This window comes from Pristiophorus japonicus, chromosome 13, assembly GCF_044704955.1.
Source record: "Pristiophorus japonicus isolate sPriJap1 chromosome 13, sPriJap1.hap1, whole genome shotgun sequence".
Classification (NCBI taxonomy): Eukaryota; Metazoa; Chordata; class Chondrichthyes; family Pristiophoridae; genus Pristiophorus; species Pristiophorus japonicus.
The window spans coordinates 121,518,428-121,543,054 of NC_091989.1; the positions used below are offsets into that span (position 1 = coordinate 121,518,428).

The window sequence follows — 24,627 nt, forward strand, 5'->3', positions numbered from 1 at the left end:
CCCAGGGCAGAGAGCACGGACGTCGGGGTCCTGGAACTCAGAGTGCGCTGAGGGGGGCCAATCAAGCAGCACCATGCTGGCGCTGCGGAGGAAGTCATGGAGCTCACCGGTGCAGGTTTGCGGAGTACACGTGCAATACCTGCCACACGAAAGGCCACCTTCAGCGCATGTGTAAAAGAAATCAGACTCACCATGTGGCTGAGGAGATGGGGGATGATCTACTGTTCAGCGAGGAGCAGGCAGAAGAAGATGAGGTGTTTGGACTGTATACGTGCACCGACGATTCGCCCCCAGTGATAATGGAAGTAAAAATCAACGGAGTCCCTGTGAGTATGGAAGTGGACACGGGCTCGGGTCCGTCGTTGATGAGTCGGAGAACTTTTGATAAATGTGGATTAACCCAGCTGCACGACCCAAGCTGGTCCCAGTCACGGTGAAGCTGCGTACCTACACCAGGGAACTAATACCTGTTCTTGGCAGAGCGGAGGTGCAGGTATCCCACGGGGACGAGACGCACGGTTTACCTTTGTGGGTCGTTGCAGGCGATGGGCCGACACTCCTCAGCCGGAGGTGGATGGGGATGGTCCGTAGGAGCTGGGAAGACTTCACCACTCCACAGACTGCTGCTCCCCAGGGTGCTGCTGTGCCCCGGGTTCCCAGAGAGCAGCGCCGACCGAGCTGGAGCTGCAGCCTCAATCCACCCACAGGCAAGTCCCAGGCCCGGGCCTCACACAGAGACCCTGCAGCCTCAATCCACCCACAGGCAAGCAGAGCAAGCCCCAGCTCCGGACCTCACACAGAGATCCTGCAGCCTCAGCCCCCACAGGCAAGCCCCAGGCCCGGATCTCAAGCCCCAGAGATCCTGCAGCCTCAGCCCCACAGGCAAGCAGCCCTGCAGAGGCAGGCCTAGTTGGGGGGAGGTGAGCTGGCGGGGCGCTGCGGGCGGGGTGCGAGGGATCCAGGATGGCTGGAGGATCGGAGGGGCCCATGCAGAGGGAGAGTCGGGCGGCGGCAGCAGCTGGAGGATGGCCGCCATGACAGCCGCAGGGGAGGCGGCTACGGAGGCCGCAGGGGAGGCGGCAAGTGCGGCGGCTGGAGAGGCCACCACGGCCGCAGGGGAAGTGGCTACGGTGGCCGCTGGAGAAGCAACGACGACGGCCACAGGAGAGGCGGCAAGTCAGGTGGCAGCGGAGGGGAGCGGAAGCGGAGGGCATCCGGAGCGGTGGAGAGCAAGATGGCGGCGGCCTCTTGACCAGAGCAGCAGAGCATCAAAGATGGCGGAGCCCAAGGAGAAGCCTCATGGAATCCTGCTGCATCAAAGATGGCGCCTTAAAAAGGAAATGCACCCGGGAGTTTTAAAAGGGCCTTACCACGTGGTGGTCCCCATAAAGGACTTCTGTAAGGCAAGAGCGAGTCTAAAATGAGCTATGTTAATGTGAGATGGCAGATTTATAATAAGAATTAATATTTTAATGCTGAATGGTCACTGTGTTTGAGTAAAATAATGGATATGAAGTACAATTTATGATAAGAGCTAATAAGGAAATCAGGGATCCGTTACCAGTCAATAACTATTTAATGTAACTGCTCAGTGTACCCGCAACCCGTTGACGCACACCTGTACCAGATAACATGTACCATACTAACGCACTCTCTATGCCTACCTGCCTTCCGTTGGACAAACAAGGTCGAGATCCCTGGCAACGGCTTCGGGACTGCGGGGGGGAAGTGAGATGTTATGTATTGATGTGTATCGTCCTGGTACCTTAAATGTATAATAAGCACAATGGTACACCACAGATAGCGCTGTGGTTGGAAACCTGAAAGTATTAGCAAGAGGCAGTATAAAAGGCTGACCACCACACCTGAGAGTCACTCTGAGGCTGTTCAATAAAGGACGAAGTTAGATTAACACCAGACCGTGTGGAGTCAGTGATTTGTGTGCTGCATACACAACAAAATGTGATGTCTGCGATGATTTTGAGAGCGGTGGTGCTTTTGTCGTGCATATACTGTGTGTAGCGCTGGACTCACCTTGTGACCCTAGCACCCCCTACTCCTCGAATAACCTCATTTGTGTCTTGCAGCTCAGCCAGCAGCGCAGCCCCAGGCGAGGCCACAGAGGCCAGAAGGTGGGGGCACGGGGCAGGAGTCGGCGGAGAATCCTACTACGTCTGGTGCTGAGGAGCTCCAATTGTCGCCCGGCAATCCGCTGGGTCTGTTCTCGACGGATGAGAGCGCGGACTTTGAAGAACCTGCATCGCCACACTCCAGAAGAAATTCCACCCCAAGGCCATCTAGTGGTCCTCCGGTCATTCTTGCCTCCACTCTGGAGGTACCGACCCCAAGCACCTCTACACAGGGCACCCCATTTGTCCCCAGGATGGTGGCGACCCCGCGGAGGTCCCGTGGATGCGGCAGGTCTGTTCCACGAGACATGACAGCGGAGAGATGGTACAGTTATCCAGGAGGACTGTAGACATTGGTGACCAGCTCCTCGAAGCATTGGGGGGCATAACCCGACATCTGGCCACCATGACCGAGTTCATTCCACGCATGGCGGAGTCCCTGGATGCAATAATCAGGAACACTGCTGTCACAGGCCTCCCAATGGTCCCCGAGTGTGGCACTCCACCCCTAGGTTCCACACCACCACTGCGAACGACAGATGAGAGCAAGGACCAAGATCCTGCTTCTGCATCAGAGAATGTTGCCCCCTCAGCACCCCCTGCTCCCGTACCCGTGCAACCAACGCATCTGCCTTCATCCCCCCCAATGAGACACCGCCTGAGGAGCTCCTCGGCCAGGCGCCGTGGAGCGAGGCGGGGAAGGGGTAGAGGTGGGGAGAAGAAGGAGGGAGGGAAGGAAAGTGAGGTGCATGTGCACAGGTGATGGCTGTGTTATATCTCCATCTGGGTGTATGCAATTTGTTGCAATGTATGGGGGCTGGGGACCACGCTCCTACTTTGCCTTTGTATTCTGTGTTGCTGGACATATTGAACATGTGATTTATGTCAATGGTGGAAAAAGTGGGGTGTGGGCGGGGGTTGAGTTATTGGCTGTGATACTTATGATTTCAGACCAATGTTGGTATTAAATTTTTGTTATTGAACATAACCTTGCTGCGCATTGTCTCAGATAGCTGGACCATTACACACTGGTGATTCCTTACCATGAAAGGGTTAAATACAACTTAACATCAATCAACGTAAACTTTAACTGGCACCAAAGTGATGGGCACCATTGATGTCTGAGCTGCACACACACAGCAGTGTGTCAACGTTGTCACTCACATAAGTGCTCTTTCAGGCAAATCTTCCCGATATCAGCTCCTCACGTAAGAGTGGGGTTTAACAAATGCCAGCCACACCGCTGGCGCTCATCCCGGTTAGTTCCACTTTTTGTGGGCGGTTTTTTGAGTGAGTGATGTTCTGGGCGATATGGGTGCAAGGTGGTGAAATTGACGATGGAAGATCTCCATGGCTGCTATTTTGGGTAATTATGCTCTTTACAACAAAAAACATTAATATTGAATCTCGGCGTTAATTTCGTGCGGAAAGTAGTGCTGCCCGATATTATGGGCGTTGAATTCGCCCATTCTGCTGATTCCGCCCAAAGAAAGTGGGCGGGCGGTAATATTTTTTCTCGGCGTTAAGCCCATGGGGAAAATAATGCTCGCCGATAAGTCTCCTAAAAAAGCCCGTCAATTTCCATTTTTGCCAAAATAGGCAATATATGGGCGTTATTCATCATTTCAGCGGTAAAATGGGTGTTAAGTGAGCGTTAAGCATGCAAAAAAAGTGAAGATTCTAGCCCCTGGTCTTCTCAGCTTATGATGTATAATTAAATATTTTTACATGAATCATTTGGTCACTAAAGCACTCTAATTAAAGCAGTAGAACATTGAACCTTGAATTAGTAAATTGCAAAGTGTGGCATTAAAGGTAGCTTGTTCAAAGCTGTTGGAAATGATAGATGGGACTGAATATTGAAAGTAGTTGGAGCAAGTATTAGATCTGAATGCTAGTAAAGCACAAGTCGGTTGGTTTGAGTCCATCCTTGATGATCAATTACTCTTCTTTCTTCATTGTGCGAGTTTTTCTCGCTTGCCTACTGGATGGAGCACCTCATTTTGATTTAGGGTGAGGGGGCGGGGGAGGTGCTGAAGATTTACCAAGTTTCTTTTCACTTTCCTCCTCTCAGAAATGCACTTATTAACAACCAATTGCGCAGCTGCACTGACAGAAGTCATGGCAAAGTCGACAGCCCAGCCATGGCTTTCTAGATAGAAAGTCGCACTGAGTGATCCTTCATGTCATCTTTTAAAGGAATTATGTGGGTTGTTAGAGATTTTAGCAGTAATCAAAAATAACAGTGTATCTCAGTTCACTTGTATTTGTACTGATCTATCCTACTCCCTTACCTCTGAAAAATCCAGACAGGATCTAGTTGGATGAATTCTGAACAGAATAACTAAAATGTAATTAGTTTTGGCAATATAAAGTCAACACTTGGATTTGTTGGAGGTATGTAAATAATTGAGCAATGCTTACACAAATTATTATTCAAATTAAACAATTTGTGTAAGTATTGTAAGAGTTTGCTATACTACACCAACAACAACAACTTCTATTTATATAGCGCCTTTAACGTAGTGAAACGTAGTGAAACGTCCAAGGCACTTCACAGGAGTATTATGAGACAAAAAAATTGACACCGAGCCACACAAGGAGAAACTAGGCCAGGTGAAAAGAGGTAGGTTTTAAGGACTGTCTTAAAGGAAGAAAGAGAGGCAGCGAGGCAGAGAGGTGGAGAGGTTAAGACAGGGAATTCCAGAGCTTCGGACTTGGGCAACAGAAGGCACGACCATCAATGGTTGAGCGATTATAATCAGGGATGCTCAAGAAAGCAAAATTAGAGGAGCGCAGATATCTCGGGTGTTGTGGGGCTGAAGGAGGTTACAGAGGCAAAAAGGAGAAGCAAAACCATGGAAGGATTTGAAAACAAGGATGAGAATTTTGAAATCGACATGTTACCTAACTAGGTCAGCAAGCGCACGGGTGATGGGTGAGCGGGACTTGGTGCGAGTTAGGACACGGGCAGCCGAGTTTTGGATCACCTCAAGTTTACATAGTTTACCAGCCCATAGAACAGAAACATATTTGCTTTGATGAGGCTGAACTATTATAAATGCAGAAATATTGAATGACATCATGAAATTGCCATTATGCAGCCAGTTAGAAAACTTGATTTCTGGTTAGTATGAGTGCAGAAAGGTAATATTCTGGAAAAGGCTTATAAATGCAAACAAACAGTATTAATGTTACAAATGTTGATCTATCTTAGTTCCCAAGACATCGACATAAATAGCAGAACCATTTGACACTTATTAACTGTGAATTAGACAGCCCTCTAGCCAATTTATTCCAGTGCAGCTACGACACTGGCATCAACACTATAATTTCCCAGGTGTGTCCTATCCACAAAAAACAGAACAAATCTAACCCCAGTCAATTACCATCCTATCGGCCTCCTCCCAATCTTCAGCAGAATGATGGAAGGAGTCATCAACATACCATCAAGCGATACCCATTAACCTGCTTGCCAAAGCTCAGTGCAGATCCCACCAGAATCATGGATTCTGCCCTCATCATAGCCTTGATTCAGGCAGGGTTGCAAGAGCTGCAGCAACTCACCAAGCCTACTTAGACATTATCTCCTAGCTCCAATGTCTCCACCAACAGCAAGAAGAACAAGAGCATGACATGGGAACAGCATCATCTCCAAATTTCACTCCAAGCCACACACCATCCCATATATATCGCCGTTCCTTCATCGTTGCTGGATTCATATCCTGGAGTTCCATCCGAGCACCAAGCACCATCGTGAGAACACCGTTATCACTGACGTGATGGAAGCTGATTCAATAGTAATATGCTTGAAAAGGAAACATTTTGGAGGGCCATGGAGAAAGATCAGGCGAGTGGGACTTATTGGATAGCTCTGTCAAAGAGCTGGCACAGGCACGATGGGCTGAAATGCTAACTTTTATGTTGTATGGGTCTATGATCACAAGGACTGAAACAGTTCAAGGAGATGGCTCATCATCACCTTCTCAGGCTAACTGGGGGTGTGCAATAAATAAATGTGGCTTTGCCAGTGTCATCCACATCCCATGAACTAACCTAAAATAAATTGACCTTTATACTTGAGAATTCATCATTATCATCTGTGTTCTCTCATAAAGGAAAATACATTTCAATACATTTTTAATAATCAATTTCTGAAACAAATTTACTCATCAAGTATTCAACATGGTAATGTTTGAAGCATTGAATAATGGGACAGTTGAGATAATAATGTGGACATTAACTATTAGCGGGTAGAGTTGCAGTGAAGATTGTATCAGTTTTATTGGACTGAGTTTTCCGGCCTTGCTCTGATTCTTCCAGGAAATAAGCTTGAACAAATCTAGAGTAACAATCATAGGCAAGTATGCAAGGCTGTGATTTGACAGATTTTCTCATCTTAGATGCTGATGCTGACTATCAGAAGCAAGTCTTCAGATCAGTTCTCCATGCTGACATTTCCCTTGTCATACCTAATATTGTGCTGCGTCCTACCCTGGAAGAAACCCAGTCCATTTTGAATAGAGTCTCTGACTGCATTATCAATGTTTCAAAAGGAGTATCTGTGTGGAGCAAGAAAAGGATGACAACAGTATGTATTATGGACATTTTAACCCTTGACTAATATGTAGTGAAGTTTGGCAATACAAAGCAAAACTGAATTTATTTTTAAACTGAGGCATTTTCTCCCCAAGCTGCTTGCATTGCATTGTTTCTCCATACGCTTCAGCAAATGTCACTGTAACAAATTTGAAGTGGAGATATATAGAAAACTTCAAATTGAACTTTGAGGAATTCAATGATGTAAATGCCAGCACGCAGGAAATACTCACTCAGTTATAAGGCAAGGTAATGTATACCATTCAGGAAGCCTCAATTTCTTAACTTGCAGTAAGTGTGAAATATCAGGCTAGGGCCAGATTTTCGGCTTTTGGGGTTTTTCGGCGAAAACGGTAGCGATATGTGAGACTTACCGTTTTCGCTGCGCTACCGTTTTTAGGCCGAACTTTTGGCCTATACATCTGCACTAGGGACACATTGGTAAGGGAGGCGTTGCACAAGCATTCGTGGCGCAAAACGCGAGTTTCGGCAACTTTAGTCTGGGGTCGGGTGCGCTGTGAGAGAGGCCTTGGGAGGGGGGGGGGAATTCCAAAAAACATTCTAAAAACATTTACAAGACCCTTACCTATCTAATCACTGCAAAAAATGTAAAAAATAAAAAATTTAAGTTACCTTTTTTGCAGGTTTTCGTACTTGCCGCTGCTGGCAGGGCTGCACCGACAGGTTTGACCTGTCGCTATTCTGGGCGCGGCGTACGGGTCGGGAAAGTGCTGAAACTCGGAAACAAACACAATCCGAGCCATTGCATGTCAGCACACCTCTCCCCGGCAGTATTTGGAAGCGCTCCCACAAACAGGTACCCAAGGATCCCGCCCGGGCTTTGCGACCAGGTTTTCGCCGCGGCGGGTCAAATCATGGGGAAAACCCGGTCGCAAGCCTCGCAAAAATCTGGCCCATAATGTACTATGAAAACTATCTGGAGAAATATGGTGGTAAACATCAATAAACCGAAGCAACTAATAATCATTTACAGAGACTGAAATATTGTAATTTCATTAACAGAAAAAAATGAGTAAGCATAGAATGGCTGAATTACGAAGAAATGACACACAGAATGACTCCTCCATTGATGTATTTATGGATACTGGTGATGGCAGCGTATCAGGTAATTTCCAACACCAATGGATGCAGGTATATGCATTGTACCCAGACATGTACAAATGGCAGCAAATAATTTGCTGACCCAGGGACCAGGCTGGGTGATCTCACTCCAAGTCCTGGCTCCAACTTGTACCTGATGCCATAGGTTCATTTTGGGAGCGGACTCTATGTTGCATGCTGTGGGTAGGAATTCCTGATTTTGCAATAGTTTTCTTCAGATCATAAATTGGCATCTAGAGTGTAGGACACTGATGGGTGGATTTTCCTTCCCAGTACCTGGGCAGAAGCCCATATTGCAAAATTGGGCATAAGCTACCCAATATTTTCTGCCCTTTAAAATTAATGGACAGAAACCGTAAGCAGCATGTGCCTAGTTTTGCAATACCCACCCTATCAAGCTCTTGCATCCCTAGGCTGACAAGGAAAATCTACCTCAGAATCTGCTCCCAGGATGAAGCAATAGTGTCAGCTGGAAGCTGAAACCAGGGTTGTCAGTAAGAAAAGCACCAGGAATGGAGAGTGTATCTCTGTGAACAGGGTTGGGGAGGATATTGACGGAGGTGTATGTAAACAGGAGCAGAGATACAGTTAGGGCAGAAGAGGACCATTGTGAACTGAAAGTGGATTAAATGTTGGACAGTATCTCAAACATGGGGATTTCGGGGGAGACTGATTGTGTCAAGTGGAGAAAGGAGATAATGCCTTTCTGAAGCGATTATCCCTTTGTAAGGAGAAATAAATTTGGTATTTTAAGGAGAGAGAGGAAGTACCTGCGTGAGTGGAAGAGGGGTGAATGACTGCTTGAAGGGGGAAAGAGTGGATCCATAAATTCGAGAGGTAAAAGTTTTTGAGGATGTAACGAGCAAAATAGATAAGGGGGAACCAATGGATGTGGTGTATTTGATCTTCAGAAGGCATTCGATAAGGTGCCACACAAGTGGTTATTAAACAAAATTAGGACTCATGGTATTGGGGGTAATATACTAGCATGGATTGAGGATTGGTTAACGGACAGAAAACAGAGTCGGAATAAACGGGTCATTTTCGGGTTGGCAGGCTGTAACTAGTGGGGTGCCGCAAGGATCAATGCTACAGTCTCAGTTATTCACAATATTTATCAATGATTTGGATGAGGGGACTGAATGTAATATATTCAAGTTTGCTGATGATACAAAGCTAAGTGGTGAGGAGGATGCAAAGAGGCTTTAATGGGATAATAAACAGCTTAAGTGAATGGGCAAGAATATGGCAAATTGAATATAATGTTGAGAAATGTGAAGTTATCCACTTTGGTAGGAAAAATAGAAAAACAGAGTATTTTTTAAATGGTGAAAGATTAGGAAATGTTGGTGTTCAGAGGGATCTGGATGTCCTTGTACACAAATCATTGAAAGTTAACACGCAAGTACAGCAAGCAATTAAGAAAGCAAATGGTATGTTGGACTTTATTACAAGAGGATTTGAGTATAAGAGTAAAGGTGTTTTACTGCAATTATATAAGGCTCTGGTGAGACCACACCTGGAGTATTGTTTATAGTTTTGGTTTCCTTACCTAAGGAAGGATATGCTTGCCATAAAGCAAGTGCAACGTAGGTTCACCATACTGATTACAGGGATGGGGGGCTGGTCCCATGAGAAGAGATTGAGTAGACTAGGCCTATATTCTCTAAAGTTTAGAAGAATGAGCAATGATCTCATTGAAACAAAGTAAATGTGTTGACGGCACAAATCATTACAAATGGGTATGATTTGGTGGCCATTACAGAAACGTGGTTGCAGGGTGGCCAAGACTGGGAATTAAACATACAGGGGTATCTGACAATTCGGAAAGATAGACAAGAAGGGAAAGGAGGTGGGGTAGCTCTGTTAATAAAGGATGATATCAGGGCAGTTGTGAGAGATGATATTGGCTCTAATGAACAAAATGTTGAATCATTGTGGGTGGAGATTAGAAATATTAAGGGGAAAAAGTCACTGGTGGGCGTAGTTTATAGGCCCCCAAATAATAACTTCACGGTGGGGCGGACAATAATCAAGGGAATAATGGAGGCATGTAAAAAAGGAACGGCAGTAATCATGGGGGATTTTAACCTGCATATCAATTGGTCAAATCAAATCGCACGGGGTAGCCTTGAGGAGGAATTCATAGAATGCATACGGGATTGTTTCTTAGAACAGTATGTTACAGAACCTAAAAGGGAGCAAGCCATCTTAGATCTGGTCCTGTATAATGAGACAGGAATAATAAACGATCTCCTAGTAAAAGATCCTCTCGGAATGAGTGATCACAGTATGGTTGAATTTGTAATACAGATTGAGGGTGAAGAAATAGTGTCTCAAACAAGTGTACTATGCTTAAACAAAGGGGACTACAGTGGGATGAGGGCAGACTTGGCTAAAGTAGACTGGGAACACAGACTAAACGGTGGCACAATTGAGGAACAGTGGAGGACTTTTAAGGAGCTCTTTCATAGTGCTCAACAAAAATATTTTCCAGTGAAAAAGAAGGGCGGTAAGAGAAGGGATAACCAGCCGTGGATAACCAAGGAAACAAAGGAGAGTATCAAATTAAAAACTGCGTATAAGGTGGCCAAGGTTAGTGGGAAACTAGAAGATTGGGAAAATTTTAAATGACAGCAAAGAATGACTAAGAAAGCAATAAAGAAAGGAAAGATAGATTACGAAAGTAAACTTGCACAAAACATAAAAACAGATAGTAAAAGCTTTTACCGATATATAAAACGGAAAAGAGTGACTAAAGTAAATGTTGGTCCCTTAGAAGATGAGAGGGGGGATTTGATAGTGGGAAATGTGGAAATGGCTGAGACCTTAAACAATTATTTTGCTTCGGTCTTCACAGTGGAAGACACAAAAACCATGCCAAAAATTGCTGGTCGCGGGAATGTGGGAAGGGAGGACCTTGAGACAATGACTATCACTAGAGGGGTAGTTCTGGACAGGCTAATGGATCTCAAGGTAGACAAGTCCCCTGGTCTTGATGAAATGCATCCCAGGGTATTAAAAGAGATGGTGGAAGTTATAGCAGATGCATTCGTTATAATCTACCAAAATTCTCTGGACTCTGGTGAGGTACCATCGGATTGGAAAGCAGCTAATGTAACGCCTCTGTTTAAAAAAGGGGGCAGATAAAAGGGCAGGTAACTATAGGCCGGTTAGTTTAACATCTATAGTGGGGAAAATGCTTGAAGCTATCATTAAGGAAGAAATAGCGGGACATCTAAATAGGAATAGTGCAATCAAGCAGACGCAACATGGATTCATGAAGGGGAAATCATGTTTAACTAATTTACTGGAATTCTTTGAGGATATAACGAGCATGGTGGATAGAGGTGTACCGATGAATGTGATGTATTTAGATTTCCAAAAGGCATTCGATAAGGTGCCACACAAAAGGTTACTGCAGAAGATAAAGGTACGCGGAGTCAGTGGAAATGTATTAGCATGGATCGAGAATTGGCTGGCTAACAGAAAGCAGAGAGTCGGGATAAATGGGTCCTTTTCGGGTTGGAAATCAGTGGTTAGTGGTGTGCCACAGGGATCGGTGCTGGGACAACTGTTCACGTAGCTTATTGTTCTGTTAAAAACAACTTATCATGAATTTTCTTTTTGTTCAGATATATATCAATCAATTCTATTTGTTTATACTCACAGGAAGGCTCCATTTGAAACATGCCAAATTGCTGTTTATTGGGCTGTAATTGTTAAAAAATAATATTGAAGTAGAGTGATGTTTTTTATTGTTATGAGCTTCTCTTAGTCGTAGCACTCTCACTTCTGAGTCAGAAGATTGTGCATTAAGTCTTACTCTCGGACTTGAGCACATGAATCTAAGCTGACACTCCAATGCACAACTACATTCAGAGGTTCCGTCACATGGATGAAGTGTTAAATCAAGGCTCTTTCTACCTATTCCAATGATTCAGATGAATGTTCCTTGGCACTATTTGAAGGAAAGCAAGGAGGTTTCCCAGTGTCCAGGCCAACATATTTCCCTCAACCAACACCACGAAAACAGATAATCTGGTCATTCATCTCACTGCTGTTTGAAGTACTGCTGTATATGGTCCATGCCTCTGAGCCATATAGGAGGGCGGGTATCACTACTGCCCTATAGACCATAAGCTTGGTGCCAGATTTGAGGTCCTGGTCTTCAAACACTCTCTTCCTCAGGCGACCGAAGGCTGCGCTGGCACACTGGAGGCGGCGTCGGACCTCGTCATTGATGTCTGCCCTTGCTGACAGTACGCTCCCGAGGTACGGAAAATGGTCCACGTTGTCCAAGGCCGTGCCGTGGACTTTGATGATCGGGAGGCAGTCCTGAGTGGTGCGGTCAGGTTGGTGGAGGACCTTGTCTTACGGATGTTTAGTGTAAGGCCCATGCTTTCATACGCCCAGCTCCGTTGGGCAGGCCATCTCGTCCGCATGCCCAACACGAGTTTCCCGAAGCAAGCGTTCTACTCGGAACACCTAAACCCAGGTGGACAGAGGAAACGTTTCAAGGACACCCTCAAAGTCTCCTTGATAAAGTGCAACATGCCCCCAGCACCTGGGAATTCCTGGCCCAAGACTGCTCAAAATGGAGGAAGAGCATCCGGGAGGGCACTGAGCACCTCGAGTCTCGTCGCCGAGACCATGCAGAAATCAAGCGCAGACAGTGAAAGGAGCATGCGACAAAGCAAACTCCCCACCCACCCTTTCCTTCAACCACTATCTGCCTCACCTGTGACAGAGACTGTAATTCCCGCATTGGACTGTACAGCTACCTGAGAACTCACTTTTAGCGTGGAAGCAAGTCTTCCTCGATTCCGAGGGACTGCCTATGATGATGTTTGAGGTACATTGCTATGTGTACATAGCAATAGTGATCGCACCTCAAAGTAGATTGTTTCATGTGGTATTTTTGGATGTCCTGAGTGATGTGATAAGACACTATATTGCTCTTCTATAATAGAATACAAACAAAATGTACCGTCTTAATTTCAGATAATACTGTGCCAGATATGGTTGCTGTCTACGCCCAGGCTAACAATTACTACAAGATAATTTCAGAAAATAAAGAGATAATTAAGCTGCTTTCTCTTATTTCATCGACTGTCAATTCATTTAGAAAGGTAAAAGAATTAGCCTGGAAATGACTGTGAGTGATGTTTAAGTACAAATGCATAAATGCGCTCATATCTAATTGCGCTCTCTGTTTTTTTTAGTGAAACATTGTTTATTTTGAATGGTTAAAAGTCTATTAAAATATTAGGAAGGGAACATAATATGAATATTTGTAAGCTCACAGTAATTTTTCATTAGCTTGATACATGTGTTTCAAAGGCCATGTCTGAAATGTTTTATGGCAGAAGCAGAGCACTGGGCTATTATTTACTGGGCTTGCATTTGAATCCCAGCCTTTCAATGAGTGGATGTGGCAGGTTTCGCCAGATCTTGGCTGAGCCTGGTGCATGTGGTTCTGAGTACAAAGGGTCAGACATGCTATCAGAATATTTTAAATACCACACAGTAATGAAACTTGGCACACCTGGGAGTGGAAAAGTGGTCAGGAAGACAGTCCTTATCCCAAAGGCTCTCTGCCTGACTGCCAATTATGGATTAGCATTCACAATCCCATCTCTCGGCCAAGGAACTACAGTGTCGAGCTAAGAAGCAAGGATAAGAGGATGGAAATGCAGGTGCATAAGTAAGCTTAGAGCAGGGATAAGCCATTTGGCTAATCAAGGTCACTTCCTGCACAAATCATATACTGAACAAATTTAAACATTTTTGCTTTAATCTTTTTGGGGCTAAGTTTGCAAGTTGTTTTTTTCCATGTAATACAGGTAAAATATTTTGTAATGTTGACAAAATTTGCACTTTTTCATATATAGTAATGACCTGGACTTGGGTATATCATTTCAAAGTTTGCAGATGACACGAAACTCGGAAATGTAACAAACAGTGAGGAGGATAGTAACAGACTCCAAGTGCGCATAGCCAGACTGGTGAAATGGGTGAACGGGTAAATGCATGGCAGATTCAACTTAATGCAGAGCAATGTGAAATGTTTCGTTTTGGTAAGAAAAATGAGGAGAGGCAGTATAAACTAAATGGTGCAATTTTAAAGGGGGTGCAGGAACAGAGAGATCTGGGGGTGTATGTTCACAAGTTTTGAAGGTGGCATGACAAATTGAGAAGCTATTAAAAAGGCATATGGGATACTTGGCTTTATAAATAGAGGTATAGAGTACAAGAGCAAAGAAGTTATGTTAAACCTTTATAAAACACTGGTTCGGCTCCAGCTGGAGTATTATGTTCAATTCTGGGCACTGTATTTTAGAAAAATGTCAAGGCCTTAGTGAGTGTGCAGAGGAGATTTACTGACATGGTAGTGGTACCGGGGATGAAAGATTTCAGTTATGTGGAGAGACTTGAGAAACTGAGGTTGTTTTCCTTAGAGTAGAGAAGATTAAGGGGAGATTTGATAGAGATGTTCAAAATCGTGAAGGATTTTGATTAGTAAATAAGGAGAAACTATTTCCAGTGGCGGAAGGGTCGGTAACCAGAGGACACAGATTTAAGGTAATTGGCAAAAGAACCTGAGGTGATATGAGGAAAAAAAAATACACATCGATTTGATATGATCTAGAATGCACTGCCTGAAAGCATGGTGGAAGCAGATTCAATAATAACTTTCAAAGGGGAATTGGATAAATACTTGAAGGGGAGAATTTGCAAGGTTATGGGAAAAAGACAGAGGAATGGGACTAATTGGATAGCTCTTTCAAAGAGCTGGCACAGGCACAATGGGACGAATGGCCTCCTTCTGTGCTGCATCATTCTATGATTCTATGTTTCTATGAAAATAGTAAACCCATTATAATTCCCCCAACATTTCAATATACTTAGAATTCAAAAGATTTTGATTTGACTGTTCCTGTCCTAGGGCCTACAAGAAATTCTAGAAAAATTCAGCAGCTACAATCATATCTGGAAGGAAGATCGTGAAAAAACTCTTGCAAAGTTTATAAAAGATTACCCTTCACTGACTGATTTTGAATTCCAAATCAAGTTTTATCGCAACCTGCAGGTCCAAATTCAAGCTGAACCCAGGATCATATGTATGGGCGCTCTTGCACTGTGTTCAGGTACATGTTCCAGAGCTCGATTTATGAGATTAAGTGCAATGGTTTTTGGAAAGCTAAAATAAATTAAGGGAAAAAACAGCAATTGGACAAAATTGTTATTATTTTCAGAACTTATAAAACAATCCAACATTTTGCTCAAAGTGCAATTTTCATTTACTTGTAAAGCCTGTAGAAACATGAGCATTAAATTCAATTCTGCTTTAGCATTCATTTAGTCCCAGCAAAAAAAAAACCTCAGATGCTTGTAGAAAAATAATGCCTTCATTTTTTTCATAATCTAACGTTGAATGTTCTATATGTTCTACCAACATGAAGAGCAGTATCTGGCAGCGGCCTACAGTTTTAATTGGAGTTAAAATTAGAACTCCTGTACATCCAGGTGAGTAAAAACATTCTTACTTAGCTTTGTGGTACAGTAGCAGTCTACAGTCTAAAGTGCTGGTTTGGTTGCTCAGGCACCAATGAATTTTGGAAAAGTGCCTGAAATAGGCGTTAGGTTCCTGATCTGCGTGCTAACCAATACGGTGTGTAACGCATACTTGCCGCTGAATGAGGCGAGAACGCGACATGGTAAATGCGTGCTGCACAATTCAATTTCTAGTCTATCTTCTTATTGTTTATATCTACCTATCTATATCTTAAGCCTGTACACATTAAAAATCTTACATCTGCATGTAGCTTTTTCTATTGTAAATTCCGATGTTTACATTTATAACGGAAACTGCCTTTGTCAACTCGTCGTGCTGTAATTTATTCTCCTGCCAGTGGAAGTGTTGCATTGCCACCATTGGTGGGAGGAGTTTACATAGGCAGTTTCCATTATAAATGGGGACATAGGAGCTTATATTGGAAATATAAAAATAAAGATAGAAAGTACGACTTTAAAGTGAGGACTGTTTTATGTTTGCATGACCTTGTCTAATTATCCCCTTGGCACCTCATTCTGCTTAACCCAAAGACTACACGCGGTCTTGACTCCCCATGAGTAACACCATGAGAAATTGACTAAAAGATCATGGGGACCTTAATAGGACCTTAATACAGTGACTTGATCTAAAATCTTTACTGTGCTGTTCAAACCCTCCTTGAGTCCTTCACAATATCAACAGTATCTTCCGTTTGTGGCCATCGATATATCACATGGAAACTTTCTGCCATGAGTATTCAGAAACTCCACAATAGTTACCTTAATGGTTTATTTAAAATATAATTTTTTCAAACAGATGATTTGAAGGTAGCCTTGATTGAAGAAAGCAGAGCCTGGATGATTGGGTATTCTCACCACTGCAATGAAAAATATAGAACAAATCTGGAAAATATCTTGATCTTTGTAGAAGAGACTTCAAAGAAATTAAATCGTCCAGTCAATGATATGGATGATATTAGAATAATCATGGGTTCTTTGAAAGAGATCCGGGAAAAACAGATTAACATTGATTTACAAATTGGGCCTATTGAGGTAAGAGCATTTTCAACCTTTATTAAAACAACTTATCACAATGGTTATTATTCCTTCACAATAGTTCTAGGTAATAATACATCTAAAATACTGAACTTCTCAATCCCATCTGCTCTTTTCACCTCTGGGGCAAGTGATCCAGTCCAACTCGCTAGGTGAAAATCTCTGTCCGATGGTATTAAAAGAAATTGATCTGAGAGAGTGTCATGTGAAAGAATTTGGGCAGTTTGAACCAGTACCTGGTGAGTGCGGTGTCCACAGCATTAATCTGCCTATAATTCAGGAATAATTTCCCGCCTACTAGTGTAGCTAGCGTGGGGTGGGGATAGAACTCTCACAGTAGGGTTTGTTGTTCTAAAGCTGGTTAAGGCACTGCAGACAGTTTAGCTTACAATTAACCCATGTTTATACTTGACCTGAGGATGCTTTATGTTGATACTGGTGACAAAACTTTTAAAAAGTATTCTGCTCCCCAGCAGTGACCTACCTCATTTGATGAGGACAAAATTAACCAATCTTTTCATACTCTGATATAACATAATTTAATTCTCTTGTAGAAACAGTACCATAGTTTATATTAAATCTCCTTCTATTGCATCCTGAACCTTAACTGCATTCTCATGGATGTATTTATGGGGCCATAGATACATTTAAGGGGAAGCTAAATATGTATATGAGGGAAAAAGGAATAGAAAGATGTGTGGATAGGGTGAGATGAAATAAGGGGGGAGGAGGCTCGTGTGGAGCATAAACACTGGCATTGACTTGTTGGACCGAATGGCCTGTTTCTGTGCTGAAAATTCTATATAATATGTAATTCTATGTACTGAACCTCAGTAGGCTGGTGGAATAATAATATTGTCCAAACACCCCAAAACCTTTACAGTTGTGACTACAGTCTCTTAATTCAAAGTTGCTTCATTCAAATTATCTGATAATTAAATTTTGTTTTGCATTAATTGCCCCACTTTTACTGTGTTATTTATGTTGCTTAATTCAAATTGTTGGATAATTGAATTTTTTAAATTTGACTTTGAATTATCAAAAGACTGTGAGCAGGTTTTGTACTGGTATTATACAATAAGATGTAGGGACAGCTTTGAAAGAGCTCTACATGTAAATGAGAACACTGTAAGGCTATACTGGAAGAAAATAAAGAAATCGAGGAAAAAATAAGACTAAAGGATGCACATTTTGAAAGCAAAAATCTGTTCTTTTATTGGATTGTATTTTAAAATATTGCAGGAATTTTATGCCATGCTGAATAAATATGAGATGCAAGTAATTAAAGAAGTCTCTGACAGAGTGGATACATTGCGTTACACATGGGAAAAGCTCCTTATGCATGGAACAGGAGTACAGAATCATCTCATTTCTTTGCAACCTTCATTCCGTGCTGAACTGATCATCAATGTTAAAACATTCTTGGAAGATTCTAATACATTTTGTCAGGACTATGAAAAGGTAATAATAACACTATATTAAAAAGTTCCACAAGTTATATTTCTGATACTTGTTTGGACTGACCTCTTCTAATTTGTAAATTCTTAAAGAGAAATAATTAGTCAAAAGAATGATCTAGCCAGCTTTCCTGGTTAGAGTGAACTTATTAAAATGTGTTAATGATTTAATTTTAGAGCAAGAGGCTCAGTATTTGCACAATACTCCTACAGTTTTACTCTTGAAAGCAAAATAACTAGAAATTATTTTATTACTATGCTTGTCTCTAGTTTCAATGCTGTAAAGTGAAGATAGAATAAAGACTAATTTACTACCAAGGATTCTATCTCATGTGGTTTTAGCTCACTGCAGTCCCAGTGGTCTCATTTATTGTAGCCATGCAGGGTGGACTCAGGATGTATTAAATGAAATACGGATGTTGGTGTGAAGTGAATCAATTAAAGGAACACTCCAGGGAAGGCTCACATAAATAGCAGTCCTTATAATGGCAGAAAATGGATTGTTGTAACATTTCACAAGAAGTACAGTACTACCCACAGGGAGCACAGTATACTTGCAAAACATTTCAATGCTTCTATTAAACTAGTGGACATAGCCATTTTACATGAAAATGTTAAGCAGTCGTAAGGCAGTTCAGAGAAGGTTCACTCGGTTGATTCCTGAGATGAAGAGGTTGACTTATGAAGAAAGGTTGAGCAGGTTGGGCCTGTACTCACTGGAGTTCAGAAGAATGAGAGGTGATCTTATTGAGACATATAGGATAATGAGGGGGCTGACAAGGTAGATGCAGAGAGGATGTTTCCATCATGGGGGAATCTAGAACTAGGGGGCATAGTTTTAGAATAAAGGGTCGCCCAATTAACACTGAGATGAGGCGGAATTTCTTCTGTCAGAGGGTTGTAAATCTGTGGAATTCTCTGCCCCAGAGAGCTGTGGAGGCTGGATCATTGATTATATTTAAGGCGGAGATAGACAGATTTTTGAGCGGTAAGGGAATAAGAGGTTATGGGGAGCAGGCAGGGAAGTGGAGCTGAGCCCATGATCAGATCAGCCATGATCTTATTGAATGATGGAGCAGACTCGAGGGACCAAATGGCCTTACCCCTGCTTCTATTTCTTATGTTCTTATGTAATATTACACGAGGCAGGCAGGTGCTTAGTACAGTGTGGGCACATGCAGCTTGAAATCCCGACAGATGGGAAAATCCCAGAAAAAAATGGAGAGCTGGAGTTCTGCGTTGGGTTCGCTGGTTTCCCATTGGAGTTACAGCGGGAGTTCAGTAGAACTCCTGAAGAAATTTGGGGCCAAGGCTTTTTCCGTAGCAGAATTGGTTTGTTTTGCAATTATTATGTCGGCCAGGATTATTTCTCTAACAATTTCTCTGTTTTGTTCATTTGAGTTTTTTTTTGCTATTGTACAACCTTTTCTTGCATCCTTTTCAAATAGGGAGGCCCCATGCAGCCTGGACTGTCTCCACAAGAAGCAAATGACCAATTGGTTATTTATCAGGTATAGTGATCACAGAACTTGCTTAATTACCTCCTGGAGGGGCCATGTTTTATGCTTTTTTGTTGAAAAATAGTATAAATATCCTTGTTTTGTTTAACATAAACAGTATTTTGGGAAGGTGTGGTTTTGAAATAAAGTAATTTTATTAGTGAAACCAAATAAAGCACTCAGCCCACTCTAATAATGAATCCTGTAACATTTCTCAATGGCTAATGAGTCACTTAATTGGTGTAATGTTGAAAATATTTGCTAATACAATTGTTGAATTTCAAATATTTGTTCAAAGTGGCTCACTGTCAATTGAGATAAACCCTTGAGGGTTGACCTGTGCATGTTCACTTCTGTCACTTCTCTAAGCCCATGTGAAAGAGCTGCAGAGTGAGTTAATTCGATAAACTACTAAGTAGATTTTAGCCATGTCAGTTTATTCAGGTATTGGATGTTTGTCAAAGGGATAAATTAATCTGAATTTAAGTGAGGTGCTGGACTTGTCTGTTTATGAAGAGGGTGGGAGTGGTGCTGTTACCCTTGTAAACACAGTTGGCAAAATTGCACAGAATCCATCTCACTAGTGACCATTCTGATGAAGGGAGATCTAATTGACGTGTGTAAAATTAAGAGGGGCCTAGAGAGAGTGGATAGGAAGGACTTGTCTCTCTTAGCAGAGGGGTCAACAACCAGGGGGCATAGATTTAAAGTCATTGGTAAGAGGTTTAAAGGGGATTTGAGAAGAAACTTTTTCAGCCAGAGGGTGGTCTGGAACTCACTGCCTGAAAGGGTGGTAGAGGCAGAAACCCTCAGCACATTTAAAAAGTACTTGGATGTGCACTTGAAGTGCCATAAGCTACAAGGCCAAGGACCAAGAGCTAGAAAGTGGGATTAGACTGGATCGCTCCTTGTTGGCCGGCACAGACTCGATGGGCCGAATGGCCTACTTCTGTGCTGTAAATTTCTATGATTCTATGAACCCTTCAACATCTATAAAAGGGGCAAAAAATATATATAATTTTAGAAATGGGATCAGTGAAAGTTACGTGAAATATCAACTGAAAATATTAAATAATTTTTAATTTAAATATATATACATATATATATATATGTATATATATTTCCCCAGCTAAGATTTTTGATCATATTTTCAAATGTAAGGACTAATACCTTTATTTACATTGTAAGGACTGTAAGGATAGATGTGTGCCATTAGTTGTGTTTTTTAAAGTGTTCCAGAATTATGCTCTGAGGGAAATTGAAATGATTTGCAAGGCTGGATTTCTGAACACAATTTAATGGTGGGAGATTTGCTGCAGTGACCTAAGCTATACAAATCGCATGTTTCATTACAATGTGTCCTGTCAAATCATTGCAGAATCGTTTTGACAACCTCTATCGCAAATTCATCACTTACACGGGTGGTGAAGAGCTCTTTGGACTGTCAGCTACACAGTGCCCCCAGCTGCTGGAGATAAAGAAGGAGCTTAACCTTTTACAGAAACTTTATAGCCTCTACAATAATGTGATCAACACAGTGAACAGCTACTTCGACATTCTTTGGTCTGAAGTGAACACAGAGAAGATAAACAATGAGCTTCTGGATTTTCAAAACAGGTTTATTAGCTGCGTACATTCTACTAAGCTTTTGATTGATCTTACATAAATATATGATCCCATTCGTAGCGAAAAAGTATTTGCAGAAAAATGTTGACGATCATTTTTAATTGTCCCAAGAAGGTTTTGTATCAGAATTTAAATATTTATTTTTCAGCTTGTTTGCTGGTCTCAAAACTTACTCAAGTATGTTAGGGGCTAGACAAATCTGAGCTTTGAAACTACAAAACAAAAGGAGCAGCCTGAGCAATGCTCTCCACGACTGATGTTGTTGTAACAAAGCCTACTGTTTGATTGTTTTGACAATATCGCAAATTCATCAATGACACTGATGTTTGATTAGGAAAGTTTCATAACTCCTAATTTGTAGCAATTTCATAATTTTTGAAATCTTTAAAGTCAATAGAATAAGGAAGAGGAAGAAGATCAGTTAACGAGGGAGGGGAGCAAGAAGAAGAGAGGAGATTGTGCTGATTCTTTTAAAGCAGATTCACTTTCAGTGGGTCGGGCAGGGTTGATTCCTATACCTGCTGACGCTTGAGGGTTGAGTTGATCTGAACTGTAGGACAGGGTTTGATAGGAGATAGATTGGTATGGAAGACAGTACATTTTGATTTGACAAGAATTTGCTGTTTATCTTTCTTAAGGAATGAAATCTTTTCTTCTGTTTTGAGCAGACTATAGCTGTATCATAATGGCCCTGAAATTGCGGCCTCTCCGGGTGCGTACGATGCGCTCATGAAGTGGCTCCGCAAGTTCTGGGTTTAGGCGTGCGAACCGTATGCGCCTGAACCAGGCACTTACGATCTGTCAAGTGACAGATCGCGCGCCTCCCCAGGAGAAGGACCTTCACACACGGAGATTTGGGCTATTTGCCCAACTCTTGCCCAGCGAATGTCCTTCAAACATAAGAGTTTTAAAAAATAGAAAAAATAAATGTTATTTCTTATTTTTATATTAAAATCCCTGCCTATGAAGGTAAGTTTATTTTTAACACTATTAAAAAACATTTTTTTAATTCAGAAAAATAATTTTCTTCTAAAACATTTAATTTAATGCAATTGCAATTAATTTAAAAAAAGAGCATTTTTAAAACATTTAACTTTGTGTTTTATTTGATTCTAGGGGTATTCTCATTGATAGTAATGGGAGGTCCGAGCTCCCATTACTTTGAATGAGAATACTACATTGTGATTGGTGGTCTACGCCCATGTGATCCCAGGATGTGCAGACAATCCTGGAATACGTGGGCCTCTGCGCTGGGCTGCGCATCTAGGCCTCGGAGTGCAAGTGTTTGTTCCTCCAGGACCACCAGGTACTTTCGTAAAATAAATTTCCGTTGGAAACATCCGCCCACAGGAAGCCTCTGACCGCAATTTTTGGCTCAATATCAAGGGGCAGCAGCCTCTCTCTCTATCCTATTACTTGCTGGCATCTCTAACTGAAGTTACATAAGAACATAAGAACAGAAGAAATAGGAACAGGAGTAGGCCATACGGCCCCTCAAGCCTGCTCCGCCATTCAATAAGATCATGGCTGATCTGATCATGGACTCAGCTCCACTTCCCTGCCCGCTCCCCATAACCCCTTATCCCCTTATCGTTTAAGAAACTGTCTATTTCTGTCTTAAATTTATTCAATATCCCAACTTCCACAGCTCTCTGAGGCAACGAATTCCACAGATTTACAACCCTCTGAGAGAAGAAATTTCTCCTCATCTCTGTTTTAAATGGGCGGCCCCTTATTCTAAGATCATGTCCTCTAGTTCTAGTCTCCCCTATCATTGTCTGCTGATATTGATTAGCTGGTGGTGGTGAAACTTATAACGACTGTTCATTCAATTGTGTTTAATATTTTGCCCAGTGGCATTTTATAATTAATGAGCATTTTTGGTATTTGTTTTTGAGATGTGGGTAATGTATACCAAGGCAGCACTTGCTGCCCATTCTTGGTTACTCTGAGGGCATGAAGGGGGTGAATTTTTATGGGGGGTTCTCATGCAGTAACTTCAGGAGAAGAGCTGTGGAAACCCTGGAAAAATGAATGTTTATGCAGCAGCTCAACCTTTGAAGTTAGGATGGACAAGCAGGAGCAATCCCTGTGGATAATCGCCCCCTTAAAGCCAATCGTGTAGTGTGGGGCTGGGAACACACGGAGACTGGGCTGGCGGTGCCTGTTTCCCTCCCCAAAGGACAGAAATCATTTTTTTACTGCCTTTTGGTGACTTTAATAAAAACATTGGCCTATAAAGTGGGGTGCCGTGCGATCCCAGTGCTGCGCATGCCGCAAGCGCCGAATGAGGCTGGCGGCAGGACCACGGCAAATCGGTCATCTGTCCTCATTTGTTTATTATCAGTGAGCTGAAGGTGTCAGTCATGGATCTGACACCAGCGACAGCTCCCACGCCAGCCGATGCTCTCAGCAGAGTTGGGGGTGGGAAGCAATCGGGCGGGGGCGTGAGCAGTGGCCAGCCATAGCTGGCGGATTTAATTTCGAGCCAGGAGGAGCAGGATTGCTTCTCCTGGCTCCGCAATGATGTAAGTAAAAAAAGTTAAATCTTACCTTTCAGGTGGGAGCCTCCAGCGGTTCCTTTAAAGAACCTCTGGTTTGGGTGCTGAGCGCCTATAGAAACTACAGTCATTCGCAATCAGATTTTGCAAAGTGGGCTTGCGTCAGGCGTTAGGCCCTTGATTTACATAGTTTCAGGTGTGCACTCTGGATGCCTAATGTGGAGCCCTAACCAATATGACAGGCAGCACGTTTCTGCCACGGAATCAGTGCCCCATGGTGACTGTCATATTGGACCCTCAGGAGCTCCTTTTATGTTTGTAAAATTGGCACTACATGATTCAGTTTCTTGGCCATTATTGTTCATTGGGCTGAACTTCAACTTTGCCGGGGGGGCGTAAAACAGGCAATAGCTGATTGGTCGCCTGGAATACACCCTGACTGATTTTCCTTTTGATTGACTTCAATGGAAAGGAAAATCGGACAGGATGTATAACAGCCAGCCAATCTGCTACTGGCCATTTTACGCCCTTGCCTAAAGCTCCGCCCATTATTTTCAAAAACCTCATCTGCAATTCATGGTACAGTGTCTGTCTGTTTTCAGAAAAATGAAAACTGAAAAAAAATTCTTTTTTTTTTTCATGCCAACAACTTACTAATGAATAAATTTGGAAGCCTAGTTTCTCACTGCACCGTGTTAGAAGTGCAGCTTGCGTTTGAGCAGATTAGTTATCTGTATCTGAACAACCACTAATGCATTTCAGGTGCCGTAAATTGCCTCGAGGTTTGAAGGAGTGGCCAGCCTACCTTGATTTAAAGCAGACCATTGATGACTTCAGCGAAAGCTGTCCCCTGTTAGAGATGATGTCCAATAAGGCCATGATGCCTCGTCATTGGCAACGCATTGCCCAAGTCACAGATCATGACTTTGATGTTGATAGTGAAACATTTAAACTGTCCAATATCATGGAAGCCCCACTTTTAAAGTACAAAGAGGAGATCGAGGTGAGTTCTGATTTATAGAGATATCATAATTTGGTGTTAAATATATATTCATTTGTGCTGAAAGAGGAAAGGAATCCT

At 42.6% G+C, this 24,627-nt stretch overlaps 1 protein-coding gene across 1 annotated transcript in view; it reads left to right on the forward strand.

The window, feature by feature from the left end:
- The window catches only part of LOC139278184 (dynein axonemal heavy chain 5-like), a 382,562-nt gene that overhangs the window by 121,932 nt on the left and 236,003 nt on the right, over window positions 1-24,627 (forward strand). Inside the window, exons 21-29 of the mRNA XM_070896837.1 lie at window positions 6,533-6,720; window positions 7,752-7,854; window positions 12,855-12,982; window positions 14,800-15,001; window positions 16,225-16,460; window positions 17,706-17,924; window positions 19,369-19,431; window positions 20,798-21,036; window positions 24,309-24,549. Coding sequence (XP_070752938.1) covers window positions 6,533-6,720; window positions 7,752-7,854; window positions 12,855-12,982; window positions 14,800-15,001; window positions 16,225-16,460; window positions 17,706-17,924; window positions 19,369-19,431; window positions 20,798-21,036; window positions 24,309-24,549 — 1,619 coding nt within the window. The remainder of the gene's footprint in view (window positions 1-6,532; window positions 6,721-7,751; window positions 7,855-12,854; window positions 12,983-14,799; window positions 15,002-16,224; window positions 16,461-17,705; window positions 17,925-19,368; window positions 19,432-20,797; window positions 21,037-24,308; window positions 24,550-24,627) is intronic.